Raw genomic sequence first — 22,954 nt, 5'->3', positions numbered from 1 at the left:
GTCTTTCCTCCTCCTCTTTCTCCCCCACAACTCCCCCTTTCTTCTTACATCCCTGGTGCTCTATTTTTTGCTGGGAAGCATTCTCCGGCAACAGGAGGGGAAGTGGAATTGTTTTCTAGGATCAATGGCAATTCCGCTCACAATCAACTTCCACAGTGCTCTCTCTCGAGGTCCTGTTTAGCTCTATTGTCGTTCAGACCAGTCCATCCTAAATTCAACTTTATTTTTATTTTTTTTAAACAAGTAAATCTTGAAATAAATCAGCTTTTGTTTTTTAGATGTTTTGGTTCAAGCATGTGCATCATAATGAATAAAGCGATACATGTAAGACAAATGAGATTTAAGAGACACATTAAAACCTAAAAAACCCCCAATAGACAGAAGACACAGTCATAAAGTCACATGATACCTTAAAGGCCTGGGTGGTGATACAGTTAACACTTTGTTCATCACTCCGACTCGCTGGCGTTTCTTCTCCTCTTGAAGCTTTTGCTACGGATTTGGGATGTGAGAGTCACAGAAAAAAATCAAATAAAGTTATTCTTCTCTTTGTCTTCCTTCCTTTCTTCACTGTGTTTGTTCTACATCCAGTTAAAGCCCTGGAAGATCTCTGTACTTTTCACACCTGTTGCAGGTGTTGCCTGTTACTGGCCTCATTATGTACTAGGAGTCTTTTAGGTTTGATTCCTCTTTGCTTAATGGTCAATGCTTATTTAAAGACATTCACATAAATGCAGTCATGTAGTCTGGGCACATAATATGCATGGAATTAACAAATCAACAAAGAATTGCAGTTTCACTGACAAATGTGACTTAAATCCTGCATTTGCATTATTCTTTTCACAAACAAATCACAACTTTTTTTTTTTTATTACGGTGCATCTTATCCATTCTCAGAATTTTTATCCTGTTATATTAGCACTAAGATGACTAAACTGTTTTATGCTGCTAAGTTCAGAAGTTCTTGCAACCAGAAAAGACCAGGTCATGTAAAACAGTCACGTTTACAAAATGTTTTAATGTAAAATTTTAGCCTTGTTTCCACCAAGCAGTCTAGTTTAGTTCGGTTTGGTACCCAATTATTGGTGTTTCCACCATCAAATGTTGTACCCTTTTGTTGGGGTGGCAAGGGTACCGATCGGACCCTAAAGGTTCCCTCTTTTTACTGTGTCCCTGTTCTCATTGGATGTTTAACTTAATTAATAGCTGGCTACATTGTGTTGGGCTGCTATGATGTAAAACTATAACATAAATGACGCGGCTATCATCATCTGACTTAAACTCCACTTATCAAATAAGGGTTTGCTCTTGGCTGAGGAAATGCAAGCAAGTTCAGGGTTTACTGCACCAAGCTGTACTAAACCAAACCAGACCGTTTGGTGGAAACGGGGCTAATATTTAACGTCCAGTATTTTTGTCTTTTAGTGGCTACCTATATGATGATTTTAAGAAACAGCCCTTAAAGCAGCAAAATGGGATGGGATTTCAAAGTTACAGTGTAATGGTAAATGGACTTGAGCTTGTATAGCGCTTTTCTAGTCTTCCGACTACTCAAAGCGCTTTTACACCTACCCATCACACCTACCCATTCACACTGATGGGCTGGATATGTGGCCCATCCAGTATCTATACATTCATGCCATATTCATACGCCCCAGACGCAGCAGGGGGAGCATTTTGGGGTTAAGTGTCTTGCCCAAGGACACATCAGACATGTTGCTCGCAGGAGCTGGGGATCGAACCCTCAACCTTCTGATTGAGGGGTGACGACTCTACCAACTGAGCCACAGCCACCCCCAGTGTAGCTCCTGGATGATGGGAAAAGTCAATAAACCTCAACCAAAGTTTCCCTACTTTTACCAAAGTAGTTAGTTGACGTTAACATACATCCCCAATAGCAATACAGTAGGTGTATTCTCTTTCTGCATTCACACTGCCATGGTGACGGCTGATAGGAACCTGACATCTCATACATTAACCTAGTCAGTTGGCAGGAAATACTTTTAGAGATTATTAAACAGCTGGCTAGGAACAGGAACTAAAATAGTTCATAGTTCCTGTTGTGCCGTATGAAAAAAAGGGGGAACAGTTCCTAGAAAGATTAAAAAGTTCCTGCAGTCTGAGAGCGCCTTCTGTGAGATAAGATCAGGGGTCTTTATTTGAGTCATGAAAAGCTAAATGGCTCCTGGTTGTAGATTTATATTTAAAACTGTACAAGAGTGGTTTTGTACAAGAGTGGTCTAAATGAGCTGAACTAAAAAATAAAAATAAAAAATCTTATCAAAGTCACTTAAATATGTAACTTCACTGAACTGTTGTTAAGTGCAATCAAATACATCCATCATGCTCTTGTGCTGGTTTGTGCAAGTTTCTTGTTCCTGGTAATATTATGGCCTAACCTGTGGTGTGAAAGGCCAATTTCTTCTTTTAAACAACTGTGCCTTTGACCAGAGAGTAGAGAGCGTGTTTTACATGTATAAATAGTGGGAGAAACCAGTATTAAGGATCACTTGACAAACCCTGCAACATCATCAGCTTTGCTGTATTCCTATAAAAACATTTCTCTGGATGTCTGTTGATCTTGTATTAATTCGGTTCCCTTCCAGTCTGACAAGACAAAACCAAACAGTAAAGACCAGGTAGGTTCCCACCTTCATATTGAGACAAAAACGCCATTTATTTTTTTATGCAGCTTAAAAAGTTTTCAGTCATTTTCAACTTTCTCCAAAAAAAGCCCATGGAGCTACCATCTCCTCAGGCCTCAGTGACAACGATCAATGGAGCATTTGAATGATGGAAAAGCTGTTGCTAATTCCTAATTAGGCTGCGTTTCTTGGTTAAAAATGACTCTGAAGTTTCAATTGTACTGCAAATCAGGCTGGATTTAGCGATGGAACAGCATGCACACAAAATAACAGCATTAAGTGCTTTTTAACAGAAAAGTGACGTTCCTTGATTTCCCCTGATCTCAGCAGTTACACGGATTAGGCCATAATATGTTACAGAAAGATCAAGAGCAGGCGAAAGGATGTGATGACTGCATGTGTTAATGTGCCTTATTAATGTGTGAGTGTGTGTTCTTCAGTGTTTGATGGAAAATGCTCACAATGCCGCAGGATGCATTAGAGTAACCCACCCTGGCCGCCCAGCAGCCTGACCTCTGCCTGCTTTCCTGCTCATGATTCCAATGAGCCCGGCCTCGCCTGTGTCTGAGAGGGTCCAGGCTTGATGGACACGTGCTACTGAGCAGCCATCACAACCTTGTATATAGCCGCCAGCTCATTTCTGTAGTGCACCAGTGCCTGCCTGAGATTGTGACAATAAAATGCTACTTTAAACTCCTCTATAGGTTGAGAAGAGAAAATGAAGATTGTTTTAGCTGAGCGAACACACACGTATACATACTGTCACTTGTCACTTGTGTATTTCGGCTTAAACTATGTCAACGTCACTGGCAGAAATGATCCACAGCAATGGCATGTTGCTGTTGCAGACTCCCTGTCACTCAGACATATTCACTGTACATACCATTGACTGTTGACATGCACTCAGTCATCAAGTGTCATTCGTTTTCTGTATATCTTCTTTTCAGTGGTATTCATTTACTGTGACCCTATTTTCTTTGCTTCTCTTGATGTTTTCCTTTACTTTGTTTATTACATACATTTATTTTACATTTGTTAAGCTGCATATCATCTTAAACAAAATGTATTTCTTTGAAATGTAGTGATATATTCAAACATTTTATAAAACAAAGTTAGTTAATTCTTAATTACAGGTTGGTTCCATTAAAAAAAACGTGAATAAAATCTACATTTCTCTTTTGCTGTTAAATTTCCCACATTTCATAAATTATTAGGTAACATCTGATTTATTATTTCCTATCATGAAGAAACTCGTCATTAATGACCAAAATGTGTCATTGAACTTCAACAGTGCATCTCTATCTGACTCAAGTTGAATGAGTGAGTTCCTTTCATTTATACAGCGTAAATATGAAGTAAAATTGACTATTATACTCATCTCATCAGCATCTCTGGCATTAGAACTAGGAACTATGTTATTATTACACCAGCACTGTTCTCTTGAAAAACTGACCCAGAGAACAGAACACGTCGAGACAAGCAGTAAATGATTACTCACAGTGTTTGCTTGGTAAAGGGGGACAAAGCTTTGAGGCAACAGGTGAGGGATTCTGGGAAGCCGACATGGTTGACGTTCAGGTTTTCATTGTGTATTTCGGACTGCTGACACTTTATACTCCTTCTGTTCCCAACACTGTTTAAGTTTAGATGTTTGGACTGATGCTATTCTTGCCATTTGAACTCTGACTCACAATGTTCTGAAATACTGCCCCAGATTGGAAGCACTGGTGGTGGAAGCATATACTGTATGGGCCATGCGTGTGTTATTATGTGTGTCAAGGAGGGCTGTTTCCCTATATTTGTTTTTCTTCCAGCCAAATGTAAATGACTGCTAACATTAAAAAACATTAAACCAGAAAATAAAAACAACCATAAACGTTTTCTTAATTTTCTAAATTTGTTTTGGCTCAATACGCTGAAACGATCATTATACAACTGATACTGACATCAGAAGAATTTCATTAAACTTTATAGGATAAACAGAAGAAGTCATAGTTCACTTGGCTTTTTCTGACTGGAATTTATACAAATATATATCTGTTTAAAGTTTGCTTCTGCTACCTGAAATGGACTGCTTCTACTGACCGGGTAAGAATGTGGAAATAAAACACAAAGCATTACATTTTATCATTGGTGTGTTTTAAAGCTCATATTGTAAATTCACATTTTCATTGCAGCATTTTTTTTAATAAAAAAAAAAAAGAGTTAAAGGCAGGGTTTTTGAAAACTAGCATGATTTTGAAAGTAGCATTCCCTCAGTCATCGTCACCCACCCTCTCCCCTCTGTGCTCCATCAAAAGTCCCCTCACTCACAAGCACCATTGGTCCAGAAGCAGATCTCAGCTCATGCTTTGACTGTGGGCTAGTGCACACAAATGGTAGAGAATGAGCAGAGAGACAGGGAGGTGTGATTGGTTAATTAAATTGGTACCTCGGTGCAGACATTGGTCAAAGCTCACAACTGCTATGGATGACGGATATTCTGCATCCCTTTTTTTTTTAGTGCACATTAGTTATTAATTTCTGTCCAGAACTAAAGACAATTTCAACCAAAATATTGTGCACCAGGAAAAAATTATCAACCTTGCCTTTAATTTAAGTTATGTCAGAAACATTAATTATGATAAAAGGAATTCAAAACAGCCAAATCCATACATCACAGATATAAAGTATATATTAAATAAATTAAGTAAATAAAGTAAGTAAATTCAAAATAAAGCTACCAAGTTAGTCATTTTTAAAAAGTGATATCTAATTCAATTTTCCAAAATGAAACTTTAAACCCACAACATTTTACACATTCTCCACAAGAATTTAACTTCAAAGACGGTGATTTGGTTTCCTTTCACCACCCAAACTTCTGTGTTGTTGTTCTAAATAGAGCTTATTTTTTCTTAAGTACCAGGATACAAAAGTTGGATCACTAGTGTAGGTAAAGTACTTCAAGCAGTCTATGTGACACAGCTAACATATTAACATAACTCAAGGTCAAAATGTCACTTAAGAGAAGTCAACATTGGTTATTTGTTTGAAATCTATCTCAAATACCTAGGATCAAATTCCTTGTTTGTCTGACCTAACCAAAACCGATGCTATACTTAAGATGGGTTTTGAACTCTTCATACTTCATCTACTGACTTTAACCAAATATTCGATGAGCAAGACAGCAGTGTCCAAAAAGATGCTTGAGGGGTAACCACAACTCATATCACTTGATATTAGTATTATTGCTGTACTGCATATTGATTAACTGCTTAGACCTGGCCATTTGTAAATTGTTATTAATGGTCAGAAATTGATTTTTAACTAAATGAAAGCACGCTCAGAGCAGTATAACTTAACCACTCCACATTTGTCCCAAGGACAAGGTTATTAAGATGTAGAGACAGCCAGAGCAAAACATGGTTTCTTAATTCCATATTTTGCCCCCTTCACCAAGGTGGAATTAAAACAGCCTCGTATGCAACTGTAAAAAGGCAGACGGATATCTACAAGGACCCGTACCAAGGACAACCAACTAAATCCGACATGAGGGCAGACAGGAGCCGTGTGTGAACAGATTGACTTTGTCCAGCATACATGTTTTGTCCGTGTATGATGACTGAAGACAGACAAGGGGTGTATGTATGTTTATGCACCCACCATACATCCCTGAAAACAAACAATGTATGAAAGGTCTGCATTGTTCATCAGGTCTAGTATACATTTGACCTGCAGTCTCCTGCCAAGGGCAAGGAAAAAGACCACTCTGTCTTTTCCTGACTGCTGAACTTAACTGGAACAAATTTTAAAATCAAGTGTCAGAAAATATAATGGTTTAGTTTAAAAGCTCATTAGATTAAATTCATTCATCAATGGTGGATTTAGATTTGTGCGGAAGCTTAGCACTTTCTCTGTCTTACATTGGCAATGTTTTATGTCTTCCTGTTTGTCCTAGTCATTGTTAAAGTGACTCAACTTCATTTGAGGAAACATTAAATTATAAATCATTTCTCCTTGCCATTGAAAATGTGTGAGAAACTCTTGTAGGTCTTTGGCAGTGGACGGTTGACCGTGTGTGCTCTCCCTCCTATCCGTAGATAACATTGTGTTGGGCAACTGGTTGACTGAAGGACCTGGGAGCATGAAATCATCCTGTGTCTGGCCAAGTGTTCCCCTGAAAGAGACAGGGAGGGTGTAACTCTAGTATGAAATCAACCTCCAACCTTGCATTTAATTCTTCCTGCACTGGGCAATATGTACACCCACCGCTTTTCTTGTGGAAAACTTTCAGAACATTTCCATGAGCTTCCAAAATTCTACCAAAAAATGTTGAAGTACAGTTATCAACTTTTCCAAAGTCCTAAACAAGTCCTAGCTTTAAACATGTCCCTACACTTTACAGGAAAATTCCTGAAAGATTACAGAGACGTTTTAAAAAGTTCCTAAAAGTGCCTGACTAATATCTCGAATCTAAAAATTCTAGTAGAAAACCAGTTTCTCAGATTGTTGTCCATAAACATGACAAAAGTTCAAGTGAACATTTTTAAGAACAGTTCACAGAAAAAAATGCACAAATATTCCAGAAATATTCCGCCTGAAAGTTCCAGAAAAATCCCTACAGACTGAAAGAAAAGCCTATAAACAAGTCCAATACATCTGAATAAGCTGGGATCTATTCACCAACTTTCTAACCTCAGACATACAACATAAGCAATGTTTTTATTTTGGGATTTAGATTTTCAATGCAACAATTAGTCTGGTTGGAAATTAGTTTGATTAGTGGGAACCTGTTACGGTCACAAAGATAATACTGCAAATAGGTTTCCACAGTCTTTAGCACTGAATAGCACTATCGGGCTTCCAGCAAAGTCTTAATATCAGATTTTTACATCAATTCAGAAGCCAGTAAAATCAATAATTTCTTTTAGGAGAAATCTATCAAATCATCATGGATAGAGCGATTTTATGGTGTCAATGCCGTCACTGTTGTGTTGCATTCGAGGAAAGATCATGTGTCATGTTTGGCAACATCTAGGTATTCACTTTGTTATCAGGCTAGCTGTGGGAAAGTGGAAACATCAAACAATACAATGCTGATATATCAGATTAGAATAGAGGTAGTGTTTTAACGTCCTGCCTGTTTCCAATAAACATGTTAATGCCTTAGTAGTCATCCTAACTCTATGTCCTTCTCAACAAGCCTCTGATGTCCAGGCACACACACCACATACTCTCCCTCCAGTAATGCCTCCTGTCTGCCCCCCACCCACCGCTTCTCCATTGTGTGCATGACGTTCCTCCACCCCCTCCCATCGTGCCAGGCGTTACACAGGGAGGAAGCTGCCCTTCCACTTCCTTACACTGGCGAGAACAATTCGTGCCTCGTCTCTCACCCCTGTGTCTCTCTCCTCTAAAGCCAGACATCTTGAAGCTGCCAGTTACTTTGTTTCATGATGGCTTCTCTCAAACTATCTTCTGAGAAGTTATAAATATAAGAAATATTCAAAACAGGACAAGACTTTCTCAGTGACAGTTCGAAAGAGTTTCAAAAGATTATCTCAAATCTCAAGCATGCTGTTATTTGTTCTAAGTTAGTCATCCCTGAAGGTCAAAGGCAGCCTTTACCTTTTTTTTGTTTATGCAACAGAAGTAAGCACATCTCTTCAGTTTGCATGTGTTCAGTTACAGTTGGTGTTGGAGCACAATCCATCCTTCCAATGAGTATGCGCTTGGCAAAGTGACATAGCTATAGCAGATAGCAGGTGAAACAACACTTTTCTTTTTCTTTTTGTTCTACTGCACTGATGCAAGCATCGATAAAGGCACCGAGGACCAATACTTACTGTGCACGTACAGTGTATGCAAAGTGATTATTTGTGATTAGTCAATAAGGTTAAAAAATGAATGATCACAAAGACAAAGCAAAAGAAAGTACAGTTAAACCTAACCCTGGCTTTGACTTTATTATTGCCATAGATTAAATGAAAAATCTCTCCTCATGTGCGAAGTTATCAGCAATTAAAATAATTTGTGTGTAACAAATATTTGTTAACAGGAACAACACATGTACAAGTATATTAGCAAAATACACCAATGATGGGTGGAGTTCGAATGTGGGAAGTACTATTACACACGCTTCAATGACAATGTACCAGGTACTGTTCAAGTTTAATTACCTATTTTTCAAAAATTTAATATTACTTTTTTTGGCCATGAGATCCAAATTAGCTACAGGCTCCAGGAAAGCGATTTAAAAAGAAAGAATCGAATGAGAACCGAATGTTCATCAAAATCCCAGTTTTCCTGGTGTGCGCTGGTTCGGTAACAGGACGTGGAAGGGGAAACCTTAAGCACAAATGCAGGTAGTCAGTCCAAACAGTCCAATATTCTCACCATTTAAACAAACTGCTCCTTTTTTTGTAATCTTGCTAACAATCAATTTGTATCTAACTCTTTAACAAACTGCTCTACAATGGCCGGTAAAAAATATTTACAGAGGGTCAAACTTAAAAAATTTCAACCAACACTTTTCTCAATAATGACGCATTTCACTTTTTAAATGTTCATGTCTGTGACTGTTTTTGTGTGCCAGTTCCTGTAGTAAAGTGTGTTTAACAGGCCTGGATTTGCACGTACCAGCTCTAAATGACCCTGAACCATGAGACTATCGTCTGTGAGACACTGGCCTGGTCCAAATTCAACAAATCTGAAAACAATGGTGGAACCCAAGTCCAGCTGGGCGACAAGAACTCTGCCCTCATTGACACAATGCTATGGCCTATGACCAGATGTGACACCTTTTTTTGAATCGAAGTGTAAGTCTGTGTTTCTTGTGTGAGTACATAAAAGCATATTTAACTCATCCTAACTGACAAAGAAACATATATGCCTCAGATCACAGGTTCTAAGCTCCTTAACTGCAGCTTTTATCAACCTTCATCATACGTTTCCGTTAACTGATACTGGAGTGAATAGTCGCAGTGTCACAGATGTTTACTCAGCGATTTTTGGATGCCTTGGTGAATGGTTTAAAACTTTCTCACCACCACAGGAAAGAAACGATTTGTCGGTTCTCAGAGGAAATGAGAAATTGACGGAGAAGAATGTTCACACTTGAAAATGAAAGACAAGGGTCATATAAAACAAACAAACCTGCTGGTAAATTGTGAGTATCTTGGCGTCTATTAGCTCGACTCAAAACAAAAGAAATGGCTCTGAACAGATGACTCGTGAAAAAAGAAAAAAGAAAAAAAGGGCTTTGTAACTGAGGCAGTGGGTCACCAGGAAGACAAAGAGAATTGATGGGACTCACACATATGGGTGAAAATATGTATGGACTTATGTTGCAGTCTAAACAAACAAGAGTTTAGAAACAAGTGAATCTCTGTCTTTAAGCATAAGCCTTATGCCATTGAGGTCTTAGCGTTGTGCTATGTCATGGGACTCGGCGCTGCCCCCAGGTCATGCTGTATCTGTGAAGGGCATCGCTGATACCATCTCTTTAAACCCACTGTGAATGTCTCCTGTCTATGTATGTGAACCTATGTATGACACAGACAATTCATGTGATGTTCATGAGAGGAAAATAGAGCGCAATGTTGAGCAAACATGCTATATTATGTTGGAATATAAATATATTTGTAAATACGTATTCTTTTAATATTTGCCTAACTGAGCATGTTTTCCATACAGTGTAGTTGCAATAAATTTCTTATATATATATATCAGGGTAAAAAAAATGTCACCCAATCATTGAAACAGAAAAATTTATTTTTGCATGTTATGAGGAGCATTAGATATTGGGAAAAAGTAACAGTATACATATAATATAATTACAAATATGTAATTATATTTTTAACATATATTTGAGGATTATATAATATGTGAGCGGTGTGTGATTTTGGCCTGTGTTGAAATGAATACCATGAGCTGTTTTACTTCATCGGGAATTGAAATATTGTAAATGTTATTTATTTATTTCTTAGGGACAGTGCATATTAATGAACAGCTGTAACAAATGCCAAATAATAGCAGAAGTGCTACTTTCCATCTGTTGTCCCTAAGCATATGTGCACTGATTTGTGTAGAGTCAGTTGCCATTAATAGTGTGCACTCTGTGTTTGCCCTGGAGTGAATCCAAATGTAAATGAAAAGCAACAAATTATTTTGACTTCAGTAATCTTAGTCTTGTCATCTGAAGCTGTAAACTAACATTTACTCTCTGCTTATTCTTGCTCAAAATGTCTATTCTCCTTTGTATTAGTGGACAGGCTCAAATCTGCTGGCTCTAAGTCCTCTATTGAGTAAATGATGCCCCCTATCAGCTTCAACAGATTATACATATCAAGCTGAAAGGATGTAATGCAAGAAGGCTGGCAGTTTTGTATGAACTCAGCATTTTAAGCATTCAGCCAAACCCTTAAAAATTTCACAGCAAACCATCTAAAAGTAGAGCAAAGTTGTACGGACTGAAGCTGTACTTTATTTAAAATTTTAAGACGGACATTTCTCTTCTTTTATCTTCAACAACAAGGACCATGCTGAGAATTAAATCCATAATCAGAAAGCCTTCAGAAACTATAGTGGACCTTTCTTCTCATAAACATGTTTCGGACCCTGGCAAAGTGTTTTCTTCAGGGAGTAGTGGGAGATGTTTATTATGTAAAAGGCCAACTCAAACCAACCCCAAGCCGACATTTGCCAGAATCACATAATACATATTGTTAGATAAAATTCATGTATGAAATCAAATCACATTGATAAGGCACAGTACAACTTATGATTTCAGTTACTTCCTGCTTTTCTAAGGCCCTGCGTGCAGGAAGCGCGTGGCACCATCGCGCCGTAGGCAGATCGACACACGATATGTTTGTTAGCGTGTTAGCATTCTGATTAACAGCCAGTTGGTGCCCTGCTTCGGAGGTCTTATCTGGCCTCATGCCTCACTGCACGTGCTCAATAGAGTCCGCACCCTGCATCATGACATCATGTCTTTGTGTGAAATCCCGGTGCCATTCACGGGCCCACCGTAGGGCTTAGCGTGCAAGCATCCACTATACCAACACACAGGTCTTTAAAGGGAGTCCTCTGGTCCACCAGCTCTGTGGATACACCCTGATGCTATACAGTGCTCAGAACATGGCTTCTATCCTTCTACATAACGGGATAAGCCCATGTGCATTTCAAGGCCAAGAGGAGAGCACTTTTTGAGAGAAACATTTTGGTGGAGACATTATGCTCCCGGATATTCAGTACGGGGACAAGCAAAAGCTATCCAATCAGCTAACAATCAGATTGATGTTCTTGGACGCCATGTCATTAAGAGAAAACTTGACGAATGATTCAACATGACAGGACAGTGCCGCACACTGGTTTCTGCTCTTAGATTACATCATCCATTTGCTAAAAGCGGTGGGATCAGTGATGCTCAGTGTGGAGGCCAAATCTGCCACAAACCAACAGGTCAGAGTGCAGACATCAGGAGGTGAAGGCTGGAGTTCTACAGCCTAGTGATGTCACCTGAAACAAAAAACTCCATTGGCTAGGAGGAGAAACTCGGGCTGGCCGCCATAAGATGGGCAGACACTTTGAAAATAGGAGCCTTTGTTGAGTGATAGTTTTTCCTATTCCTATTTGACCTGCCGTATAAGGTCAAATCCATTGTTCAAGAAAGAAATAATTGAAAATGTCCTAAGACCATAATTAAAAGAAGATGCTGTACTACTTTCTTTAGCTAGAGTGATAATTAAATTGTCAATATCTTTTCTTGGCAATTCGTTCCTTAGAAAACATTTTTCACAATATACCAAACATATTGGTTACATTGAACACATTTCTATGCAACTAGCTGAATAATATTATTGTTTTAATAAAAAAAAACATTAACATAAATTCATCAATGTTGAATCTTTATTTTTATATTCAAAGAATACGACTTGAATTTGCCTTCAAATGTCAAGTGGTGAGTTTTTACAGCCTTTACAGAAAAATGTATTGTTCAAACTTTACCGGGTCCAAGAAGAAGAGAACAAGTGTGGAACTTGGAAATTAGATTTGTGTTAAGGGAAACGAGTTGTTTAATTGTAACTAAACAGTCTGTTCCAGACGGCGGTGTATTTGTTTTGTTCTTTCCTTTAATTGGTGCGTCAATGGTTTACCGGCAGAGAAAGTTTCAACAGTTTAGATACAAAGACAAACAAAAGAGCTCTTCAAATAAACTTTGACAAAGTTCAAGTTCAGTGTTTAATGAATGTATTAAACGCCAGCACAGAGAAATATTATTGCTGATATACATCATGGCTTTTCATAATTTTCAGGTTCTGCATTACAACACAATGTGTAGCATTATGATGTATAGAACACCAACATCCTGTCTCTCCTGCTGCTAACATGCTGATACAGGCATATGAAAACACTTCTATGGTGAAGAAAGCCATATTCATTCTTGGCCGAGCACAAAGTGGACCAGTTTTATCTCTACAGTTCAGCAAAGATTGCATAGAAATATACTTACTATATCTATGATAAATAATGTTCTTTAATGCAATTGAAAAAATAAATAAATAAATATAGATGCATATTATATTTATATATATATATATATATATATATATATATATATATATATATATATATACACACACATGAAAATATATTATATATACATAAATATATATTACATTATGTATATTTGATCGAAACTAGGAACTACATTATATTTGATTTAAGACAGGCACATAAAACAGCAGCAATTTTTACTTCATGGAGCTCACTTCTGCATTTTAGACAGCCTTAGTCTTAGACAAAGGCTTCATTAAACATGATTTTTTTTTACATAAACATGAAGCTTGAATTGTATTTTAGCATTAGGATGATTATGAATGACCTTTTCTCAAGTAACCTCTTGATAAACATTTACGTGCATCAGACTTTTATTACTGCTCCTCTGTGTTCATCACATCACATTCACAAAAACATAGCTAAATCAAACCTGTCAATATAGTACTATCAATGTATCATTCTGCCAAAATGCAAGAATGATTGAATTATACATCACTTTTGAGAGGCTATTTAGGGCAATTGATTATATTTGAGCAAAGCTGGAGGTTATTTTATGGTGGGATTTGGAGCTATTTAGACAGTGATAACAAGCCTCTGTGGGCTCTGCAGCAGCTTTTCATCTGTTCAAACATCTGTGGAATTACTCAAAGATCAAAGATTGCTGCTTATTGTTTTTGTTCCCCGAGCCGGGAACGTTTGACTAACAAACCTGTTAAGAGACATTTCACTATGTTCTTTCACTCAATGGCCCACATTCTTCAAATTCCAGCTAAGTGACACGGATATGATGATACACACACACACACACACACACACACACACACACACACACACACACACACACACACACACAAACAGTGTTTAGTCATCTACAGTTAACACCTTAATCAACTGAATGCAAACACTGCGCTGTTTAGAATAATTTGTCACAAACATAACACTTGTATTTATAAATTAGCACAACTATTAACAAAATGTGAAACAAATCTGCCGTTACATCTCATCTCTACTGACAATAATACTCTGGTCAGCTTCTGTTTTGGTGTTTGATATTTTGAGGATTTATATTTGAGGATTATATATTATGTGAGCAGTGTGTTTTTGACCAATGTAAAATGAATATCGTGAGCTGTTTCACATAATCAGGAATTGCAATATTGTAAATGTACTTTTTTTTCCTGCTGCACTGATGACGAAACCTTGACGCATATTTGGATGTTGCTACGTTTGTGAGGGATTTCTAGATCAGATGATTTCAAAAATCCTTCTTTTTCTTGTAAATGCATGCATAGCTGTAATGATTCGGATGTGTCAACTACAGCCAGCTGTGTGTATGACACACTGATAAAACTTGAATGTTCAGAATACCACCGCCACCTTTTAATTAAGTCAATGCAATGCTCAACATGAGAGCATTAATCTGATGTTTACCCATAGCAGAAATGAACCTACTGCTGCCTGTTCTGAATAATTGTATAAACAATGATGGGCAGTGTTAACGCATCAGGAAACAATTTCTCCTTTATCCCTGCTCGAGCCGATAGGTCGTCCCTGACCTGCCTCTTTGCTCTAATGCCTGGCATGACTAGAGGATGGAAATAAATCAGCTGCTTTTCATCCACAGTATCAGTGCTTCTACATACAATATATATATGTGTGAGGAAGTGGGATGCATGTAGCTGGGCTGCTCTGCTGTGGACTCGCTGCCCCGGCAGTACAGTGTCCATGTTGGTGTGGGAGCCTGAGGCCTGCTCCCATACATCCCTGCTCTGGCCCTGTTGATCCTATTGTCTCCTGCGTCACCACACGTCGCCCGGCAAATAAAGGCTGTCTGGCTCCAAGCTTAAATATTGCAGCAAACTAAAAACCAACCATCAGAGCCGATTCATTCACATCTGCTCAGTGGGGCGACAAGGACGGGGCTTTAGTTGGGAAAGAGGGCAGAAAAAAGTTCACTTTTCTCCGCCGGGTGCCAAGAGAACGGGACAGGACTCAACTTTGCCGGAGCCGCAGCTGTGGCAAGTTGCCCATTTGATAACATTTAATTGATAGGATACCTGAAAGAAGATGGAACTATTTGTTAATAATCGATCTTATTTTTATCAATCTCCATGAAGGGGTTATTCTGTGGAGGTCTTTATAGAGCTAGAGGCACATTTATTTGGTTTGCTACGTGGTAAATGTTAATTGTTGCTAAAGGTGTTAACAATGAGCGCAAGCAGTCTGTCAAATGCAAAACTATAGTTAAGATAGTGTTTAATGACATTATTCTATTCAATGAGTTTTTTTCTATATCAATGAAAACAGAGTTGATTTAAACACTCCTCCTTCGAAGTTTCCAATAGGCCTACCTACAATTTTCGACTAAAATAAAATGTGGTAGCATTAAATTAGCGTTTGGCTTCATTTTTTTCTCATGTTTAAGTTTTCCTCTTCTACATTTCTTACTTTTTTTGTACTCCCCTCCCCTCCCCTCCCCTCCCTGTCTGTCCCTACGACCCCACCCTCTCTGTTTTTCTGCACCCTCTGTGTCCCTTTCTACCCCACCCTTCATTTTTCAGTGCTACGGACCGATCATGGGTGACTGGAGCTTTCTGGGTAATATTTTAGAGGAAGTTAACGAGCACTCTACGGTGATCGGCCGGGTGTGGCTCACGGTGCTCTTCATCTTCCGTATCCTCATCCTGGGCACGGCGGCAGAGTTTGTGTGGGGCGACGAGCAGTCCGACTATGTTTGCAACACCCAGCAACCTGGTTGTGAGAATGTGTGCTATGATGAGGCCTTCCCCATCTCCCACATCCGCCTGTGGGTGCTGCAGATTATCTTTGTGTCCACCCCATCGCTGGTGTACGTGGGCCACGCTGTTCACCATGTCCACATGGAGGAGAAACGCAAGGAACGCGAGGAGGCGGAACTAAGCCGGCAGCAGGAGCTGAGCGAAGAGCGTCTCCCTCTGGCACCCGACCAGGGCAGTGTCCGCACCACAAAGGAGACCAGCACAAAAGGAAGCAAGAAGTTCAGGCTGGAGGGCACTCTGCTGAGGACCTACATCTGCCACATCATCTTCAAGACTCTTTTTGAGGTGGGCTTCGTGGTTGGCCAGTACTTCCTGTACGGCTTCCGCATCCTGCCCCTGTACAAATGCAGCCGCTGGCCCTGCCCCAATACAGTGGACTGTTTTGTGTCTCGTCCCACCGAGAAAACTGTGTTCATCATCTTCATGTTGGCTGTGGCCTGTGTCTCGCTCTTTCTCAATTTTGTGGAGATCAGTCACCTGGGCCTGAAAAAGATTCGTTTTGTCTTTCGCAAGCCAGCCCCAGCCCCGGCTCAAGGCGAGGGCTCAGCACCTCTGCCACTACAAGGGAAGAGCCTGCCCCCCCTGGCTGTGCCCTCCCTGCAGCGAGTGAAAGGTTATAGGCTGCTGGAGGAGGAGAAAGTACCCCAAATAACTCACCTCTACCCGCTGGCTGAAGTTGGCATGGAGGCAGGCAGGGGGACCCCACCCTTCCAGGAGCTAGAGGAGAAGTCAGAGAAGGTGTTGCCCATGGAGGACTTCTCTAAGGTGTATGATGAGGCTCTGCCCTCCTATGCTCAGACCACTGAGACAGGGGGGGTGATATTACATGAGGAGGTGCAGCAACCTGCAGAGAAGGAAGCAGAGAGGGTGGAGGAGGATGTGGAGGTAGAGGAGGCGGGGATCGACGAGGGGGTAACTGCAGCGGAGGCAGGGATGGAGGCCACGGATACACTAGAAGACACCAGACCGCTGAGCCGACTGAGCAAAGCCAGCAGCAGGGCCAGGTCAGACGATCTCACCGTATGAACCTGTGAGAGGGAGCACACATACACCTGCGTTCAGCTATTGTTCAACATAAGTGAGAGCACACACACACACACACACACACACACACACACACACACACACACACACACACGCACACACACACCTAGCTCAAGACAATGCACATTGTTGAACAGGCAGGTCAAAAACCAAAGCAAAAGGGCCGAGATTAAGAGTTTTAAAACACCGGCGACAACTCGAATCAATAATAATAAAAAAATAATAATAATAATAAAAACATCTAGTAGAGGTTAAAGACAGGAGGAGTAGGTTTTTTATTAAGCGTGTTCTTATATTTAAAAATGTGTAAGGGACACATGCAGGGGGGGGAAATGTTTTTACTTGATGAAAATCAATGTTTAATTTTAAAACACCTTTTTCTATTGAAAGAGTTTTAATCATACGCAATGGAGGGGTTAGACATTTTTACAAGGGGTTTGAGTAGATAGGGGAAAGAGAGTTAGATTATACTTGTGTGTCTACAAACCTGATATTTCACTGTAGTTAGGCATCGACTTTCAATTCTATTCAGACAGCGACATGTTGCATATGCAGTAAATAGCTGCACAAAGCGGAGCTGGCAGGGCTCTTGCTCACACTCACAACACGATTAAGTGCCATTATATTTAAAGGTAAGGAACTCTTTGAAATGGACAAGTCCAGTTTCAGACAGAAAAGAGCTTATTTTTAATTTTAGAGGTAACGACTCTGTGCAAGGCCTTAAACCCTCATAACACTTCATCTATGCATCCATTGGGTAAGGATTCTTTCAAGTAACGAGAGACGTGCATCAATATCACAGCATTTCTCTCCTTTTCATGTTTATATACCATGTAGCAGAGCCAGAGCTGAGATAGTGAGAAAAACAGACAAAAAAAAGACCACATGTTGAATGTCTTTTTCAATGTGATTCTGCTTCTCTTCAACGTAGATCCGCATATGTTTCGTGGCCTTTAAGTAGAACTGTGTACTGTGATATTGGTCGTCCATGCAAGAGAGCAGGGCTCATTCGGTCCGAACGGAGAATGAGCTACGGCAGCGACCTCAGGCCAAATCCTCTCTTTTCGTGCTGTACAAACAGGCGTCCGGACGATAAAGATCATGCACCATCAGCACAAAGTATTGTTTGAGGCGAGACAATAAAAGAAACCACGCTAATCAATGACAACAAGCATCCTTGACCTAGCTGTGAAAAAAAATCTTTCGACTTGAATTTGTGTAACCATAGTGGGTCCTTACATGGCAAGAAAACACAATTCTCATGACAGCTTTTTGAATTCTGAGGGTAACAAACAACCAGGGGCGACTCCCGCTGTACATAATGCCCTATCTCGTGTGTGATAATGTACATAATGTGCAGTTTTTTTCATTGTCTATGGGAAATCACACAAGATACATGTGTGATTTACCATTAATTTAACCTAAAATCCCAACAGAGGAAATACAAAATGATGAATCTATACAAAAACGAATTTATTTCCTTACAAATGTTTCTTTCTTTCTTTCTTTTTTTTTTTTTTTTTTAACATAAAGATCATAACGCCTGCAAGTAGGCAATAAGTTTATCACAAATCTTCTCACATTCTCTGGCTTTGTTTATTGAAACCTCTGTGTGATTTTCTGTGCCTTATCTGTAAATGTAAATTCCGAAATGTTTACGATTGTAGCAAATGCTTATATTTTCTCTGGGACCTGCATGAACTTGATGTTTTATTAACTCTTTAACAAAAGAAATCAGACTTTCTCATTTTGGCCACCTCCACCAGCAAACACAAAGACAACACGTTTAGGTTCTGTAGCTCAAGTGGTTAAAAAGAAAGAATTTGAAGTAAGGTTTTATATTAATGTTTGTAAAAGAAACATGAGGGTAGTCTGTTGCATGTTTGCAGACATGGAGACACATAGTGGAGGTTTCTGCTCATATGTGCCTTTGTGTGAACAGACACACACTTTGCAGTGTTGGTTTTGGGGGTATGATCATACGGCTCTGGAGAAACTCTAAGAGAGAAGGCAGCTTTGACCCCTTTGTGACCCCCAGCCATCCCTCAGGCCCCCATAATCCAATGCTGTGGAATCTGAACCAAAGAGAGCCTTCAACAAATATATAAAATTGTTGAACATTGTTTTGGATTTAGCAGTGACACAATTCAAACTTTATGCTGGTCCTTGTGTAAATGGTTAACATATGAATTTTTTTTCTGTATTGTTAAATTGCCTGTATGTTTATAAGAAGACTTAATTAATTTTTTGAAAGAAAAAAAAAGATTCTTTTTACTAACTTGTAGTCTTCTTTGCTGATAGATGTTTGGCAGTATCCTCTTTTGAAATGTGAACCAACGCAATAAAAAGTCACACGTGGTCAAGAAGTGTTGTGTAGGTGTTTTATTGCAGAGTCTGCACACACACACACACACACACACAAAGTGTGGAAAGACATGGCAGCCATTCTTCCTGGGGTCTGCGGGATGGAGGCTGTTATGGAGGCTTGAATTTCCCTCGGGATCAATAAAGTATCTATCTATCTATCTATCTATCGATACAGCAGCTACACTTGGATTCATTTGTGCCCGTTTGGATCTCTGATTTATTTCAGACTCAGAAGAAAAATGTTGCAAACAATTATTGTGCTAAAATTGTAGAATGGCATATAGAGATAAAAACTGGTTGTTTGAACGACTATAGTTTTTATCAGTTACTGCACTTCATTATCACACATTGTATATTTTTTCATATTGTGGCCAGTTTCAGAGAAGTTTATGATTTTATATTTTATGACTTCAGTGATTACTTAAATGTCACGTAACTATATTGATATCCAAGAGTAATCGTTTTTATACTTTAAACCATCTGCAAGTCTTTGGATAGAGTGAGGGGGAAAAAAGCACAGTGACTGACATAAAGTTCAAAAAGGGTTTGTTAATAAAACTATAGGACACTCTTGAAAAATAGATCTTTAATCTCTATTAGTTTTTTTTCCCTCCCCTTTTTCTTTCCTGGTTAAATATTAATAATAAAAAACTATAATGAAAGACGTTGATAATTTTAAATGAAAGATTCAGATGGCGATTTTGAATTACAGTTACAAGACCACTAGAGGGCAGTATTGTGAAAGCTATTTATTTTCCGTGATTGGCCTTTCCATTAAGTTTTAAGGTTTGGGGTTAGGTGAGTTATGAACAAAAACTGTAAATATTAGTTTAAACTTTGTTGAAAGAACGAACTTAGGGGTAAAAAAAAGTGGAAAACCTTTAACTGCTTACTTACTAAGAACTTTCAACTGGGGAAATACAACCCAGTTCATTTTGATTTTTGGTGGGCATCCAAACACCAGTTTTAATCAACCTATAACTAAAAGGAGAATCAGCTCTGTCCAACATATGCAAATTAGTCTGGCATTCGATTCCTTATAAAAGACTTAAAGGAATACTTAAGTTTACTAAAATAACAATAAACATCAAAATCCAAATAATAGATTAAAAAAAGAAAAAAACAAACAAACTATAGTCTCTTGTTGAAAATACACAAGATTAAACAAGTACTTTTAAAGGGTTATAGGCCTTGTCAGCAGTTGTGCTTTAGAGTACAGATCTGGGAGATTATGGCCTTCCTCGAAATAGGTTTTACAAAAAAAGATACTTAATCTTTCGGCATCAGCAACACATTTTCACAAGTAGCCTATCAAGATCATGCAAGAAGGCTGCTATTTGTCACACCTTTTTATGTAGGCCTATAGGTTTAATAAGTGTAATGTAATGTGTGACCAGAATCATAATTGTTCCAAAGACACTAAACACATGTTACTGCATGATGCTCAAGATGTTTAGTTGAAACTAATCCATCACAATGACAATAACTTGTTTAACATATATAAAAATGGACAGGCAGAATAAACCAACAATTTGCAAATTACCAATGATAATCATAGCTCTCTGCTTTAAAGTCCCCATGAAATGAAAATATACATTTCAACAATTTTTATCAAGTTTTCCTGTGTTAAATGCTCATTTGTCTGACATTATCTGCCAAATATATTTCAATAAAGCCTTGTATGTATCAAAATAGTTTGATACCCCCCAAAACAGTTTCATTTAGTTATTGTCAATTAAAGATTAGATTTTAATGGAAAATTCAACACAACTTTATTCTTGTAAATTACCACTTTAATCATATATATTTACAACTTAAATCTCATAAAAGTACAACTATATCACTACACAAAAAAGAATTTGTCAACAATCTGATAGTCATTCATTTTCTAAATATATATATCCCAACTTAACTACTTAATTTGTATAAAACACTTGTTAAATCATGAATATTTTTCATTGCGGGGGACTTAAGACCCATAATAGTCCTTCCCTTGCTGATGCCTTCAATGTTGCCTGGGAAAATACAATTATTTAACAAATGACTGGACTGTCTAAAGATGACAGGCTAAAATCCAAGTCCTTTTGGAGTTTTGTGGCAGTGGCTGCAGTCTTTGAGTGTCTGTCCAAATTGAAACCAAGTCATATAAGTAAAACAGAGGGCTTTAGGTTTCTATTACCGGATATTTAAAAACTGCACACACACATCTTGTGGAATGGGGTGTGTCTGTATTTATGGTGATGTGGCTTTGGCGAACAGTGAAGCTCTATTCGAGCTCTGTCTGACTGGTTGGCCCCACCTACATGTCAGAGCAGCTTGAATTCCCACACAGCGACTCATATCTAGGTTATTTCAGCTCTCTACGACTGATGGGTAACCTCACATGACAAACTGAAGAGAAAGCTGGCATTGTTAAAGTGATAATGCAAACTTCCTTCATTTGATATGAGCCCTGTTTGCATTTTCATTTTTGTGGTTCAGAGTCTGCCAAAATAAAGACGCAAGGTTCATTTTCCATTCAGTTTGCCTTTACACTGTACTTGATAGCCCACTGAAGGATTGTAAGAGCATTTTCAAACTTAACTGATCCAATCAAAGGCCTTCTACACAACAGGTAGAAAAGTACAGCAAAGAGTTTTTGCTACATATCTGCAAAAGTGTCTCTTAACAAGATCTGCATAAGGCCAGCTCGCAACATGCTTTACAGCCTCTATGGCAGACACACATACAGAGCATGCTACTTGTTGGGGGCTAGCAAACCAAAATCATCACAACTTCCTGTGAGGAAGCACTATGTGGGCAGTCTGGGGAGGTTACATCTTAAGACTTCTAATGCGTGCAAACTACTCTACCAATAAGAGGTATTTTACTTTTCATTTTTCTTATTGTTATATATGACAACATACTGTTTTGTTGCCTTAAAGCCAAATCTGTATTTTAGGGCTAAAGATCAGGTAAAATCAGCAGACGCAGATACTCACTATGGGTAAGTACAGGTAGGAAGTTTATGCATCATATTGTAACTGGGTTAGGAGAGGCTGTGATCTTCTTTATAAATTGTTTTGGATTCTTTATAATTTCACACCAGTTTGAAAAAAAAATTAATCCTGAACATCAGTAATATAATCTCGTACTGAATTTCTTGTGTTATATTTGACCCGATTATGTTGCAAATAACATTACAAGTTAAAGTGAGTCAACGCATAACTAGGACAGGACTAATGGTTAAGAAGTTGTGGTTTTCTGTGAGGTTTAAATATGAATGATAAATGCACACGTTCCAGTACAGTATTGTGATTTCATAACAAAATCTTGTTGGGCTAATGATTTCTTATCTGAGAAAATCATATACACAGTTATCCAGACATATTAGCTTTACGACACAGTTTATGTTTTTTAGGTGCAATGGACAAGTTGTACAAATACATGGGCATCAGGGAGAACGTGTCCCTGATACTTTACATGTTCTGGATTTTCTCAGCAGCAGGTAATTATCATTTATAACACTTTTACTTTGACAAGGACTGTGTGTACTCGTCATTGTGAAAAATAATAATT

General features: G+C 38.6%; 3 protein-coding genes across 3 annotated transcripts in view; 1 reads left to right on the top strand and 2 right to left on the bottom strand.

Moving 5' to 3' along the window:
• Positions 1-16,724, bottom strand: part of gja5a (gap junction protein, alpha 5a) — a gene marked incomplete at its 3' end in the record, with an annotated part of 24,539 nt that extends 7,815 nt beyond the window's left edge. The window contains exon 1 of the mRNA XM_079357865.1: positions 16,643-16,724. The remainder of the gene's footprint in view (positions 1-16,642) is intronic.
• On the top strand, positions 13,336-17,011 carry LOC306832849 (gap junction alpha-8 protein-like; the record flags this gene model as incomplete). The annotated part of the gene is made up of 2 exons (XM_079357857.1): positions 13,336-15,205; positions 15,749-17,011. Exon 2 carries the CDS (start codon positions 15,764-15,766, stop codon positions 17,009-17,011), a length of 1,248 nt encoding a protein of 415 aa, XP_079213983.1. The 5' UTR covers positions 13,336-15,205; positions 15,749-15,763.
• Positions 16,898-22,954, bottom strand: part of LOC306832850 (nectin-1) — a 22,464-nt gene continuing 16,407 nt past the window's right edge. The window contains exon 9 of the mRNA XM_079357859.1: positions 16,898-17,013. The gene's annotated coding sequence lies outside the window, so the exon portion shown is untranslated. The remainder of the gene's footprint in view (positions 17,014-22,954) is intronic.

This window comes from Symphodus melops (assembly GCF_947650265.1).
Source record: "Symphodus melops genome assembly, chromosome: 12".
In the NCBI taxonomy this organism is placed as follows: domain Eukaryota; kingdom Metazoa; phylum Chordata; class Actinopteri; order Labriformes; family Labridae; genus Symphodus; species Symphodus melops.
The sequence above is the reverse complement of the archived record's forward strand: the minus strand, read 5'-3'. Positions and strand labels throughout refer to the sequence as shown.